The sequence below is a fragment of the Symsagittifera roscoffensis genome, chromosome 6, assembly GCF_963678635.1.
Source record: "Symsagittifera roscoffensis chromosome 6, txSymRosc1.1, whole genome shotgun sequence".
In the NCBI taxonomy this organism is placed as follows: Eukaryota; Metazoa; Xenacoelomorpha; order Acoela; family Convolutidae; genus Symsagittifera; species Symsagittifera roscoffensis.
Genome location: NC_087067.1, coordinates 40,213,954 through 40,228,882, shown reverse-complemented (window position 1 = coordinate 40,228,882; position 14,929 = coordinate 40,213,954). Strand labels below are relative to the sequence as shown.

Here is a 14,929-nt window from a genome sequence, read left to right as displayed (position 1 = left end):
GGAGCTGCGCAACAATTGTGACGCAAAACACACATTGCGCTACAAAATGATGAATGAAAAAAAAGAGAAAAATCAAAAAAAATTGTTTGAAAAATTATGTTAGAAAAAATTACTTGAAAAAATAACTTAACAAAAGTTGAAAAATTACAGCTACAAAAATTTCATTCATACTTGTATCGGATGAAATTCGCAAACAGCCCATAAAAATGGAAACCATTTACCGAGCGACACGTCGGAACTTTGGGTCGAAACCTGTTGAGCCGAAAACAAAACTGTTATGAAAATTTTCATAAATTAAAACTTTTTACGACCTATCCAAACTGAAACACATAATCCCGAACGGATATATTTTGCCCACAAAATTACGCAAAATAAATTGGCTAAGTCGATATAACATAAGCTGAAACTGTTTGAATATTAAAAAAATGAAAAAAAAATCCAGTCAGACATGGTAAATTTACAATTTGTGCAGTTTCAGTTAAAGTAAAAACTGTGTAAATTGGATAAAAACAATGCTTTGAAAAGTTAAAAAAATAAAAACTAGGCCAGATAAAAAAAATGGCGTTTGAAAAAATCGGGAAATGAGCCGACAAAAACTAGAACAAAAATCCCGAACCCGAAAAAAATTGAGTTTTTTTTGAAAAGATAATTACAACCTCAAAAGGGCTTAAGAATCGGACTACGAACTAATTACTACTTAAGTGTAAAAGTTGTTAACGGAAAAAAAGTCTAGTACTCGCTTGCAATGTCCTTGCTCATCGCAACGGTAATAAGTGAAAATGACTTCCTTCTTTTACACTTAATAAAAGGGAGCATTTGAGTGGTACATGATGTTTGTCAAAAAATGTTTCGGTCCAAACCGCAGCTGGAAAGACTTTAATATGGGAGCGCACTCTACTTGATGGCGTTTTTCTTGCAACTATCGAAAAAGTGCCATAAAACACCGAGTCATAAATCCAATGCTCCTTTTCACTCATTTCATGAGTGTTTGCAGCAACAAGACAGAAAAAAAACAGATATAACTAAGATCAAGTTCTAGTAACACAGAAAAGAACAGCTCAACTAATTCCGCTGAAACATACAGATACCAATCTAAGATTCCTGATTCGCTTTTATTTTTTCTAACTCAGTTTTCTGTTAAATAATAATGCTAAAAAGGACAGAACAAAATGAACTACTAAGCAAAAAAAAAATAAGAATATAATTTATACAGCGACAATAAATCATCAAGTTTCTATTTGCACTTCCAGATCAGGACCAAATCTCTTCCTTTTTGCAGACTTTGACTTGCAGACCATCAATTATCTCGTTACAACCAGACCAAAATTGCAACTCTTCTGGTTCAGTGTTTCGGCGTGTCCTGGACTCCATACTTGGCTTTCAAGTCTGCGATCTCCTGGGACTTCTTCTCCTGGTCTATCTTCTTGTGCATCTTGTGCGGTTGGTAGTAAAGCACTATGAGGTATCTGCCACAGACGTTGAATCCGGACAAGTGATCACATGCATTCTTGGCATCAAAGATGTCTTCGTAAACTACGTAGGCGGTGCCCTGAAACCAAACAAACTTCATTTTAAATTTCTTTTTAATTACAAATTTAGTGGGCTGATAATCTTTTCAAAATAGTTTAATCAAGTTGATAACAACCAGTAGCGGGTTTAGGGCGAGGGGTGTATTTCACGGGGTGGACGTCATTTGAGGGGGGAAATATGAAAAAGAACTATAACATCAGCTGACCTTTGTGTCTGCCTTGTCCCCCACTCTGATCTGTCTGATGGGTCCATACTTCCCGAATATATCGTACATCTCTTCACTACTGATCTTGTAAGGCAGATTCCTCACATACAAGATACGGTTCACCTCTGGAGGCAAGCGCACATTCGCCCTTCTGATTGCCTGCAGAGCCATTTTATACTATTCTGAAAAATTAACTAGAGTTGTTTTTTGAAAAATCTTCAGCCATCAATCATACTTCACCGAAATTACCGCTTTACTGTTTTTGATATTAAAATCGAGCGGGACCATAGTTTTCAGCGCCGAACTATTAGAGCTTTTCAAATAAGCTATTTGATTTAGTTTTAAGAGCGATTAGACAAAAAATTGTTATTTTTTCAACACTCAAAATATATTTTGACAAGGTTAGTGAACTATTCGAACAAAAAAATCCAGCTCCTATAATTATTTTTCTGAAAACAACATCGAATCAGTTTTAAATTACATTTTACGTCATTTACATCGTAATTGATACAAAAAACTACACTATTTACAAGTAATCAGCTTTATACAATCCGCTTTCTAACTTCTTTTTTGGTCTATTTGACAATTGCACAGACTGAATCCTTCGGTTAAACTTGACTATTCAGTAGTTGTTCGTGTTCATGAGAGATCTCTCCTGTTTCTCTCTTCTCGTGTATTGTCTGTCCACCACCTAGACATTCATATCTACATTAAGACCATTCATCCCGAACTAACTCACAGAGGAACCGCATACGAGCTGTTCAGCTCTTCAAACGAAGCCACTGATACGTATCTTGGCCTCAATATTCACGAAATAAACACACAATGAAAATTTCTTGAAGGACTCGAAAATATAGAAATAGGGCATTTTGGAACGACCACCAAACCAAACTTCGATATACCCACGACTTTTACATGATATTTTTGCATTAAACAATAAATTTCAATAAATTTATCTGCAGCCAGTCTTGACTGAAAGGACCAGAACAGCGCTGATTTAAATTATCTGGACAAAAATCAATAAACTTGAAATTTAAAACGGGTTTTTCTCAAATTGGGGTGGCTTCAGAGGAAAAAATTATGAAAAACTTGCTTGGAATTTTAACAGAAATAATTATGTTTAATTGGCTGAAAGTCATTCGTAGCGTTCTGGTAATTTCGCAGTTTCTTACCTTGCGTAACATCTGGTTGAACTCCGTGTGCATTCTTCTAATCGAATCCCTCTCGTACGCATTGCAGTCCTCGACTGTCCTCACTCTACTCGTCAGTTTGGGATGCACTGCCCTGCTATTCTGTTTCTGGTCTGGCATCTTGTACGGGTAGAGGATCTTCTCGGCCGAGGAGGGAAGCAGGTTCTCTAATTCGCGGAACCACTGCAAAAATACAATACCGATGTCGAGGAATATCAGTTAGCTTTGTTTGAACATGATACCCTAATTAGCAATCAAACGTTTGCATCCGATCCGGACCAGTACAGGGCTGATTCAAATTATCCGGACGAAACGCAATAACTTGAAATTCAAAATACGTTTATCTCAAATTGGGTTGACTTCAAGAGACAAAATTTGGGGCTTAAGAAATTAGACGACAAGCAAATTAGACGACCAAAAAATAACGAAATTTAGACGATACGTTTCGTGCAAATTGCGTGAATATTGTTTACAGACTTAAATTAACTTTCCTTGAGTAACACAGGATATCCAACCACAAATCAGGTTATTAATGTCACAGTTCTATAATTTAGGCATTTGAAAAATGTATAAAGTTTTTCGCCTTAACGTTTTATAATTAATTTACAGTAAGAATTCTGTCCATTCTGTGATAAGAATATCTTTTTGTCTCTGTGTAACTTCATTCTTAACAAAAAGTTTTGTTGGCCCAGTTCTTGTCGTCTTAATTCGCGAAAAAATTATCGTCTAAAATCCGTTTTTACGGTCGTTTTATTTGCTTGTCGTCTAATTTCCTATGCCCCACAAAATTTGCTAAGAATTTAAGCCATAAAATATGGTATAATCGGTTTCGCCAAAATCGCGCCCAAAAATTTACCTGAAAAGGATCATTTTTGGATTTTGTGGTCTAGCAAAATTAAACCAAAACTACCGGTTAATTTTTGACACAATTATATCAAAAAGAGTCTCTTCCGAAAAGAAACGTTTAACATCCAAAATATTGTTAAAAAATATTTTAAGATTAATTGATAGACAAAAAATCGTTTTCACAATATAAAACACCAATCTTTAAAAAAAACAACTGCTGAACAATTTGAGCAAATTTATCGAGAGTTTACCCTTCTTAAACTTTGTTGGGTACGCAAGAGGCTCAATTTGATATAACTGTGTCAGTAATTGATTCGGTAGTTTTGGCGTAATTTTTGATTGACAAAAAAATCTAAAAATGATCCTTTTTAGGGAATTTGAGAACCGAATTTCGAAAATCTAATTGCACCGCATAATTCTGCTAAAATTCTAAGGCAGTCTTCATTGTCTTCTGCTAAAATTCTTTGTCTTCATTACTTTTCACCTAAATCCAACCCAATTTGAGAAAAACGTATTTTAATTTTCAAGTTTAGTTCATTTTGACGGATAATCTTAATAAGCACTGTATACCGTACACGTTATACGACAAACTAAACGAAATAATTGTATTTGTTATGCGCGTTTTTTATTGGTCAATGGCTGTAAAATTGCTTAAAAACAACGTCATGGCCTGTAAGACTGAAAAACACATAACTGATATACGAAAAAACGTTAAAAGACAATTCGGGGGACATTGGGTGCAATTCTATTGCGGTATGAAAAAAAAACTCTGTAACCAGATCTTGGCCGTGCTAATGTGCTCTTTGTTGATCGGGTAGTAGTTCCTCGGTCGAGGAAATATCAGGAGAGCACAATGGCAGAACTTTAGAGGGAAGACCATCTTGGATTGCATTAGTTACGGTTTCGTATGGATGATTTTGAAGAAAAAAAACATGCTTGTAAAAGTTTAAAAGTGTAGGAGATAAAGAACCTTCCAGAACCCCTGTTCAGAAAAGCCTAGTTGTTGACAAAGGGTTTCTAAAAAAGAGTCATGGCGCCCAATAAAGTAGTTCGACAATGCCATCTGAATATTCCCCTGGGTACGCTGGAGCCGTGGAGGAGCCTGAGAAGCCTGCGGTGCCATACCATTTCGAAGACCTTAGTTCGATTTATGGCCAAGTTAAATGTATAATTTTACTTCAAACTTAGTTCTATTTATGGTTTCCAATTTCAATGAGCTCTCAACGTTTCATTCGACTAAGCGAGATGCTTTCTGTCAAATAATAATGTGGTTATGTTACAAATATAGGAGACTTCGACCTAGGAGGGTTTAGTCCCGGGCGATTATACCTGGTAGGATTTTATCCTGGCAGTTTTAGCCTGAACATTATATGGCCCATTAAACATAACGAACAGACAGTTGGAAAAGAGTCAATGAATGCTAGAAAACAGAAAAAATACTAACTTGTTTGAAAAAGTACTTTCGAACTTCAAAGAAAAAAATAGGCGCTTTTAAAGCTTTTTGAGTTTCTTGAACAATTTATGATTGGCATCTTTTTGATAAAATTAACGTAATTTGAGAAAACTGAATCAATCATTAAAAAAGATTATTTCGCTGTGAAATCTGGAAAATAAATTCCCTTTTCCAAACTGGAAGTCAATCTCGTTTTTCGTGACCTTAACACTTTTGCTGCTCGATTGTTGAGTTTGCTTTTGTTTTAATAAAGGAAATGAACTGACCTTAAAAAGAAATCAAAAGTCAATACGCGAAAAAGTAAATTTGAGCCTGAAGACTTTTCATGAAAAACAAAAAAAAATAAAAAATCATAAAAAATCAAAAAAAGACCTTGAAGAGTCTGAACTACGTCCATCGACTCTTAAGAACACCTTTTATCGTACCCTCTCAAAAAAGGAGAAACCATTCTTCAATGATTTCGTTGAATAAATTAGTAAGTCTTTCTCCGACATACCTGATCCAGTAGTTCTCCGTGTCCCTGTCTGCCTGGATTGTAGACGAACACAGCCCCAAGTGCGTTGCCACAGACCACCTCCAACTTGTCCCTCATCCTCTCCAGGTCTCCACTCACATCCCATATTTGCACATTCACACTCACAACTGCACCCGAGGAGAGCTGGAAAAAAAACACTCTTTTTCTTCTATCGTTTCTATATTACCTCTTTTTGTGTCTTTTTGTCTGTCCTTTCTAACTTTGTAATATCTTGTAGTCCTAAATGTAAACTAAGTGGAAAGTAAATCTAATACTTAGTGGATAAGAATTCGTGAACTGATAACTTGAAACTGATTCCTCATTTTATTTTTATCGCAAATTTAGAGAAACCTATTATTTTTCAGATGAAGCATGTCAACATAAGCATAGAATATCAACAGTATAAAAGAGACATCTTTTTGATTCTATGGGCATCTAGTTATAACCATAAAAACTCGCGTTTAACAAAGAACTCGCAAACCTGGAAATCTTCAATATTCCTCTCATGAATCCTTAGAGGGTAAGTGGAAACGTCTCCTTCAGACCCTAGATCCATCTTAAAGGCCTCGAACTCCTTTTCTTCCATGTTGTTCTCTAGGAAACCCAGGTCATCAGCATCTCTACTGAAAATGTACTTGGCTAGGACTGTTTTTCCCGCATTTTGGGGACCCACGAGCAGGATTTTAGTAGTCAGCGACATTCAAAACTATCTAAAAAAAATATATAAATTTATCGTCTCTTATTTTGAAATTCGAGAGCTGTAACACATTAACCAAGCTTCAAAACTATCAAAAGTTAGGTGATTGATGAGTGCTAAGACTCGCAGATCATGCGTGAAGAGAATCGTTACTTGGTATTTTCTTTGAAGCTTCTAATGAAGAGGTCCTCAGTATTCCTCACTAAACTTTAGTCCATTGCGTGCCATAACTTCATGAATGTGAATACTTACAACTATTCAATTTAACAAAATAAATTTAACTTGAAACAATTTTAATGTCAATCTAGAAGTCACTTTCCAAGTTTAATAGCGATACGTGGGTTTCGACAAAATATCCAAACAAGAACCAATTTACAATTTAGGAATCCAAAATTTGGGTTTGCTTGAACTTGCTAAAAAATAAATACTAAAAGATCATAATTTATTTCACACACTTCGACAAGGTTAACAACTACTAGGAAGGACGATTTCAGAGTGAAGTATAGAAAAGAGTCATGAACGCAAAGCAAAAGAAAAAAAATTGACTTGTTTTTTGAGAAAGCTTCATCTTTCGAAATTCAAAGAAAAAATATATGGCTTAACACTCTTATTTTTTTCTATGCTTTTTTGTTTAACTTAACCCAATTTGACAAAAATGGATAAATTGTAGTAATGGAATTGCTTCATTAAAAAAAAGGCTATTGTTTTTATTGTTAACATAAGATTCGAGTGGACTCTTTTCATTTCTAAATTCGTTCACACCTTCAGATTAAAACTCCTTTTTAACTTCGATTCAGATTTCAACTGAGCAACTTAACTCGAAACTTTAATAGTCAGATCCAAATATCTAACGCTTCAAACTATTTTTTTCTTTCAGTTTTATTAACCTTGGAAAAAGGCAACGAATTTTAATTAAGCTTAAATGATGATAGAAGTAAGTTAAAATTTAACCACGGCGCCAGTCAGGCAGAGTTTGCCCATTGTTTTGGCTTTGAAAACAGATGAATCCCACACCGCTCTGAAAACTGAAGTAACTAAGGCGGGTGAAGAAATTCTCCCAATTAATATAAACAATAAAAAAACTGCAAATGTCTGTCTCCTGGTCAAAGGGAGGATCAGAGATTAAAGGACTGAAGTAAAAGAGCAGATGCAGGGAAAAATTAGAATTGTTTTGTATGAGCCGGCCTGCATTTTCAAGTGACTCGACCAGACAGACGGTTAAAAACTTCGATAAATTTTAGTTTATTCTTTCTCTCTCTTAAAAAACTCCTTTCGTATCGTTATTTTCTTTTATAGTCACTCAATGCTAAAAACTTTAACTCAAGTAATTCCTCGAGTTAAAAAAATTTATTCAAACGAACACCGAAACAACCACCTTTGAGTCGTACACACATCTTCAACTGACAACGGACACCGTGCCCGTTTCTAGACGAGCAGTGGAACACTAAAATCCTTACATCTCTCCACTTACTCCCAGCAAAATATTGTAAGAGAGAAAAGTATGAAACTAATAAAACAGAACTCCTATCTACTTGGTAAAAGTTAAGAGATGAACAATTTTGTATAAACTTTAACCATCTCAAATGTTAAAGAAACTGTATGAAGGAAAAGCAACAGATCTAAACACAGAAATAATTCAAAAAAACAAAAAACGATCCAGTTTTTAAAATAATGCAACATTTATTCAAAGAAAACAAAGATACCAAAAGCATTCATCAGAGACATTCTAAAGTCTTGTCGTCATACATGAACACTTTCGAAAAATCGTTATTACGAGGAAATTTTTCAGGCATTGAACAAGCATTTGATAGCTCGGAAATAATAAGAGAAATAAAGATGTGTTCCACAATGTCACTTTAAAAAAAAAGATTTGAACTTGCACTAAAGATCAACTCTCAGGACATGTAGGTAAAGATAAAACTTAAACAAACGTTAAACGATTTTTTTTTCGGCCAGAAATGTATAAATGGATACCAGATCTTTCAGCAGAGGATGACTTGGTAAAAAAATGACATGATCATAAAGAAGCACTATTGGAAAAAAGAACAGAGATAATACATTACCTTTCTCTTTCGACACAGTTCACATTGACCAGAGAGTACCGATTCAACCAATATCAAATCAAATGGGAAGAAAAATCGCGTAGTAATCGTAGAATCCGTTTCACAATTTCTACAAGCATATAACAACCGCAACCGAAACTACCAAAACATTGGAGAAATTTACATTCACATTTGGAATTCCACGAAAACTATATTGACATCAGTGCAATGCAATAATTTAAAACAAAACTTGCCATTCGAAGCTCAAGTCTTCTCTTTAGGCCAACATCTGATCAAAGGATCCCACTGTAACCTTTTTTTTTAAATGACATCCTCCTTCCTCGAATTCGTCAAAACGGTATGCTTTCCAATTTAACACTTACATCAAGCAGTTTGCAAGGTGTTTCTAAAACCTAGTAACTCAACCTCTCAACATACATGTCCAATATATTATGAACACAAAACGGCTTTCAAGAAACAAAATAAAAACTTAACACACCAACCTCCCCATCTTGTTTGTACAGACTGCGACGAAGTAGTAAACGAAACTTTCGCCCAACACGGAAAAACTCTCTACCTCATTTGCCGTACACCAGTATACACTATGTCCTTTTTCCTTTACTCAACCTGCGATGTGTACTACGAAATAGCGAAAAAAGTCAAGGTGATTCCCGAACTACTTATATAAAAAGTTATCGGCACTTGACGGATAATCATCCGTTTCACAAAAAAATTGCAGCAAATGCTTAACGCAATTTAAAACAAACTGATACTGCTTTTTTACTTTGGATTCCTATTCCTCTTCCAAGAAGAAATAATGCAACAACCCACAGAAGAAAACTCTGTGAGATACGGCGAACCAAGCACTTTAAACCCACAGACCTTCTATTCTTTTTCACCGTGGTGGGACTGTAAAACAAACAATACCACTTAATTTGCTATAAAATATTATCAAAAAAAAGGTTGGAAAAGGTATATTTACCCCCAGTTTTTTTTAGTCCCTTTACCTATAAAAAAGGACCCCATAGTAAGCCTGTCGATGAACCCAGGTCGACATAACGAAGTTTAGGGGTTAGATAATGCCCAAATTTCCATTTTTTTAAACAATTTAGGTTACAATTAAGGTGTAAAACAAAATAAAAACAATTTAATATATTCAGAAATGGAGTACGACCCCGTATCAAGCTGGAATTGCCTCAACGCAGATTCGGCATCAGAACAGGTAAAAAGATCCAGGCCTTTAGACAAAAAGCAAATCAGAAAGGGGCACAAAAAACCCAACCTCTCTTCTTTTGAACCTGGTCTGCCAAAGGGAGCAGGGAATTTTCCCGCAGTAGCCGAACAGTTACGTGTACAGAAAGATCGTGAGATGAACCTATCTCACGATAATCTTCATTTTGTTAAGCCCATGAAGTATTCCTTGAAGCCGGAATTCAACAATTGGAAGCTTCACGAGACCTTTGAAGCAGAAACAATAAGAGGTGGCAGAGAAATAATAGGAATTCTAAGAGAATGCTAATCAATGTAGCCATGGAAAAAAACATTAGAGCGTTTTAGGACTTTTTCCTGAAAAAATCAGCAAGACCTATATAAGAGTCGTCACTTCGTTCATTACTCTTAACAAAAGCATCTTTCAACGACCCAGCCGTTTCTTTTAGTAAACAATAATGATAAAATCAACCCAAATTGGGAGAAGTGGATCGATAACCGTTTTATTTCGCTGGGAAATCTGAAAAAAAAAAATCCGTTTTCGAAACTAGAAGTTGATCACTTCACGTGACTTTTAGACTTTCTCTGTTCGATAATAAAGTTTGCCTTCCTTCTAACAAAACAAAATGAAGTGACCTCAAAAATCAAATCGCGAAAAATCATAGCTTAGCTTGAACAAATTTTTCCTAAAAAAAAACAAAAATTCACTAAGACCCATATTAAAGAAATCACTTAGTTCATTACTCTTAAAATTAATTACCAGCCGTATCATTAAACATAGCCAAATGAGAGTTGAAAAAGAGTGATGAACGCAAGGAAACTGAAAAAAAAACAACTGGTTTTTCAAAAATCTCTAACTTTTGAATTTCGAAGAAAAAAAATAGATTGCTTGAAAGCTCGAATTTGTAGAACAAATTATGATGAATACTTTTTTGTTAAATTTAACCCAATTTGAGAAAACTGGATAAATAGGTGAAACTTTTATTTAGCTGGGAAATCTGATAATTAATTTCCATTTTCGAAATTAGAAGTCGATCACCGTTTTTCGTGACCTTTACACGTTTGATATTCGATAATGGAGTTTGCCCTCCTTTTAACGTTGGAAATGCACTGAACTTCAAAAGAAATCACAAGTCAAATCGCGAAAAATCAAAATTGAGCGTGAACAAATTGTAAGATTTTTTCCTGAAAAAAAAAAACAAAAAATCAGCAAGACCTATATAAGAGTTTTCACTACGTTCATTACTCCTAAAAGCACTCTTTAATACTAGCAATAAATTTAAAAATAAGAATGGCATTGTAACAAATAATTAGTTTATGAATTGTGGGGTGAAGACATTCTTGACATTTGCTGCACTGCCTGGACTGTTTGAAACACTGCAGTTCCGGCGGATCCCATTGACTGTCCTGCAGCAGCCGCCGCTGCTAGAGTCGACGGTGTATGTGCCACAACTACTGGCGACATATTGGGTGCCGCTTGCAACGCATTAATACACACTGTCTGCGCAGACGCAGGTGTCAAATGGTAAGTAGTTGCAGACGCCGGTCTTATGTTATAAATCTGTCCTGTGTATCCCGCGGCGGCAGCGAAAGGTGTCAGGGACAAGGTTGTTACCGTGAGTTGCTGTGGGTTGTTAGCCGATGCCGCGTTGATTGTGGTTGTCGGAACGTGGGGAAGGAGGAATGTGGGGGTGTATTGACCTGATCCCGCAATCGCTACTGGCTGGCCTGCAGCCACGACCTGAGGAAACAAAAAACGTCCAACTACATAAGCTTCGCCTTCTAATATTATTGCTCGTTCACATGCCCCACCCATTGATTACTTATAAAGTAAATAATTATTATCCGTGAATATCTTTTTCAGTGTGAAAAAACCATTGATGTTACAAATCTTCAAGAGTACATCAACTTCTTTACTTTTAGAACATCGCAACAAAAATGAAAACAACAAAAAAAAACAATCAATCACAAAACGTAGCATGGCTAAAACTATTCACCACACCATTGCCTTTCCCCATTGCAAAATGGGGAAGGAAAGTAATTCTTATTCTTTACTAGGAGCAAAAATCGCAAGTGCTTAGCTGACAAATAAGTGGTTTAGGAGGCGTGAATAATCTTTTTAGGTACCATGGGGGTAGGGGGTAGTTAAACGGTTCAATGCTAAAGCTGACTGTACCTGATTAGCGGGATGAGGCAGAATAGCTGCCCTTATACTGCCGTTGGGAGCAGCTGCTGCTACTGCTGTTCCTGGCGACTGAACCACACTTGCATTCAGTGTGCCAGTTTGGGCCGTGACTGCGTTGATGGGGGTGAAATTGGGAGTGAGCTGTGTGATGAAATATGGCAGAGCTGTTGCATTCACATTGGCTACTGTTGTCGCATTGATCGGGTTGCGAGGGTGAGCTGTGAGATGAACAGCGCCAACTGTAGCGCCTGGAAATGTGACACAATTGAAATTTACCCAATTTTTTCACCAAACTTGATTAGAAAAATAAATTGTTTTGATTCCTTCTTAAACCGTTTTTACAACCACAAACGGTGATTCTTTACATCTTCGCAAAGTAAATCATGAATTTTAGTAACTTCAGGAAAAAACTTCCTTTCACAATCATTGGTTAAAAAATAACTGCATAAATAGTTTTGATTCGACTGACCTGTTGGCACCTGAATAGCCGTTTGCAGATGTTGCTGTTGCAAAATATTCGGCTGCTGATTGTGCTGCTGCGTCTGCACAAACGAACCTTGCTCCACATTGTTAAATCCACTCTGCAACGTGTTCTGCATTATGACCGGTGGAGGAGGCGGGGGTGCCTCCATGACTTGTTGCGGTCCATAATTAACCATACTTGAGTGGCCGGCTAAAACAAGCACCGGGTAAAACAAGCAATTCGTCAAATGATGATTGTTGTTAACTTTGGGAAGACAATTTTCTAGTCGAAGCGCAATCTGCGGATTATTGCCCATTTTCTCCAGATTATTGAGGGCCGATGACGAACATGAAATGCATTTTCCTCACGACTATTGCTTAGCCATCTCGAAAAAAGGATCTACAACTCGTGACTTTGGCAAAATAATCAATCCAAACCAAAGTTAGATTTTCACCTTGATTGTTAGTTGCACCTGATACTACCGAGAAGCCTTGCTGGTGTACAGACACAGGAGTGGGTTGTTGGATGGGCGCAGGAGGGTTATGAGACTGCTTCTGGGTTTGATTCGACTGCTGGTGTTGGTAGGGTGCTGCTTTGTTGGTTCGCAATTTCGCATTTTGTGTAAGGAGGACATCATTTGTGGTTGAGAGGTTGCTCACTTGCTTCTCAAGTTCAATCACTTTCAATCTAAATGACATTTAACATAGCTAACTGACTATACGAAAAGTTTCAATGACTCAAAGAACCCGAAACAAAAACGACTGACTTTTATTTTCAACAAAATTCAACTTTCGAATTTTGGAGAAAAATAATCACTTTAAAGCTTTTTGCAATTCGAATCTTTTTTGATTTTCACTTTTTTCAGTAAACTTATACAAGTAGAAAAAACTGGATCAAAAAGTCATTTTCTTGCAGACGGTAGCAATCATTGACATGAACACTGGTTTCTCAAGTTTCAAAAAAATATATTACCTCAGCGACCTGTTTTCCTCTTGTAAATTATTACATCCAAGGCATGCGCTGCAAGGTCTACTGCTCTTATTATTATTCGCTATCCTTCTTCGATTGCTCAGTGACCGGTTGTGACCGCCGATTGAACTGCCCCCACTTGTCGTGCTTCCACTAGGCGATGGAAAAGGGGGCGAATTTGAGAAGGGGTCGTAATGGTCTCCGGCAGGCGAGAGTCCCGAAACCGAGGACCTTCGGCGTCCTGAAGCCATAGCTCCATTTGCATACACAACATCAGGTTGGTGCCGTTTCGACGAACCTCTTCCCCCGCCGCGTCTGTGACACGTTTCATTCTGGGTGTGTTGCGGCTGCAAATGTTCATCTGGTGATTGAATTTCGAAGATTCCACTGGATGTTGCTTTCATACGTTTTATCTGCGGCGGAGACTCGTCCAAATCTTGTTCGAATCTCGCATTTACTGACGAATGAAGTGAATTGTTAGAGTTTGAACGATTGTTTGGCGAAAGTGGTTCTGAGATGTTGTTCAGATGCAAATACCTGCAAGTATCACGCCGCGTGCAAATACCCTTTAGGTAGTCTCGACAAAGAGGGATGGCTCCATTTAACGCTTCAACATCCGCGGACTGTAGCTTCATACCATTTGCTCTCGCAACTAGGATTCTCTCCGGTAAATTTCCATTAGTAGCGTAGTCTCGAACTTCAGTTGGGGTTAAATGTAAAAACCTACAATGAGTTCTAGGACATGAACCACGGGCGAAATCTCGACATACCGAGACTTTATCTTCCTGGGTTCGAGTCTGGGAGGATTCTCTTGAATTCTGAGAGCTTTGGGAGTTTGCGGCGTTGCTTACGACTCGCTGAGGGTGATCGAATCGGCATTCGCTGCTGCTTCTTGGACATACGTTGCGCAAGTAGTCGCGACAAATAGGTCCAGTAGTTTGCATGGTTAAAAATAAATCATAAATCTGAAAATGTGAAGAAACATAATAATTTCAAATAGCTGGTAATACAACAAACACAGTAACTATTGGCATAATTTTAAACACAGCGGCGAAACTTCGCTTCGCAAACACTTGCGAGAACACGAAAACAAAGCAACTCTATAAAAAGCAATAATAATAGTTAGAAATAAGCCTTGAATTAGTAAAAGTACGGCTACCTCTGAGATTCGAACCTGCGACCTAGAGGTTAAGAGTCTCACACATTAACCTCTCAGCCATGGACGCTTAATTCATGACAAACTAGACACAAATAAAGCAGAACAAATGGTATGCAATTCCCAATGCTGGAGTGAAATTTCCAAATAAGTGAACACTTTTGATGAACAGTTTTATTTGTAAGTAAGGTTAGAAAAAAAAGTAGTTTCGTAATAATACACTACGCTGATCGCAAGTGTAAATGAATATAATTTTTCAACTTTCAATAAATCTCTTCAGATACGAGATTAATTTCCTTGCCAAAATGGAAATATTGAAATTTTGCAAAAACGATTGTCTAAAAAATATGCAAATCTCCGAACTTATTCATTTCTATTGCTAATAAATATCACAGAAGAAAACTTTTCGAATGAGAAAAAGTAAATTCATCAAATAAAACTTTCGGAAAACTGTAAACAACGAATCAAGT

At 36.7% G+C, this 14,929-nt stretch overlaps 4 protein-coding genes across 4 annotated transcripts in view; all 4 read right to left on the bottom strand.

Annotated features, from left to right (window-relative positions):
• LOC134848252 (NADH-ubiquinone oxidoreductase 75 kDa subunit, mitochondrial-like) overlaps positions 1-14,929 on the bottom strand; it is a 103,310-nt gene that overhangs the window by 26,212 nt on the left and 62,169 nt on the right. The window lies entirely within an intron of this gene.
• On the bottom strand, positions 1,343-1,906 carry LOC134848740 (splicing factor 3B subunit 6-like). Its single transcript, XM_063866252.1, has 2 exons — positions 1,736-1,906; positions 1,343-1,549 (listed from the first exon to the last, which is right to left on the bottom strand). The coding sequence occupies exons 1-2, from the start codon at positions 1,904-1,906 to the stop codon at positions 1,343-1,345; spliced, it is 378 nt and encodes a 125-aa protein (XP_063722322.1).
• Positions 2,197-14,929, bottom strand: part of LOC134848254 (uncharacterized) — a 74,903-nt gene continuing 62,170 nt past the window's right edge. Inside the window, exons 2-5 of the mRNA XM_063865639.1 lie at positions 6,220-6,451; positions 5,721-5,882; positions 2,908-3,108; positions 2,197-2,426 (exon numbers count right to left, since the gene is read on the bottom strand). Of these exons, the coding sequence (XP_063721709.1) occupies positions 2,358-2,426; positions 2,908-3,108; positions 5,721-5,882; positions 6,220-6,438 (651 nt within the window). The 5' untranslated portion in view covers positions 6,439-6,451 and the 3' untranslated portion in view covers positions 2,197-2,357. The remainder of the gene's footprint in view (positions 2,427-2,907; positions 3,109-5,720; positions 5,883-6,219; positions 6,452-14,929) is intronic.
• LOC134847746 (uncharacterized) lies at positions 10,909-14,264 on the bottom strand. Its single transcript, XM_063864944.1, has 5 exons — positions 13,307-14,264; positions 12,789-13,021; positions 12,341-12,544; positions 11,863-12,119; positions 10,909-11,427 (listed from the first exon to the last, which is right to left on the bottom strand). Exons 1-5 carry the CDS (start codon positions 14,245-14,247, stop codon positions 11,002-11,004), a joined length of 2,061 nt encoding a protein of 686 aa, XP_063721014.1. The 5' UTR covers positions 14,248-14,264; the 3' UTR covers positions 10,909-11,001.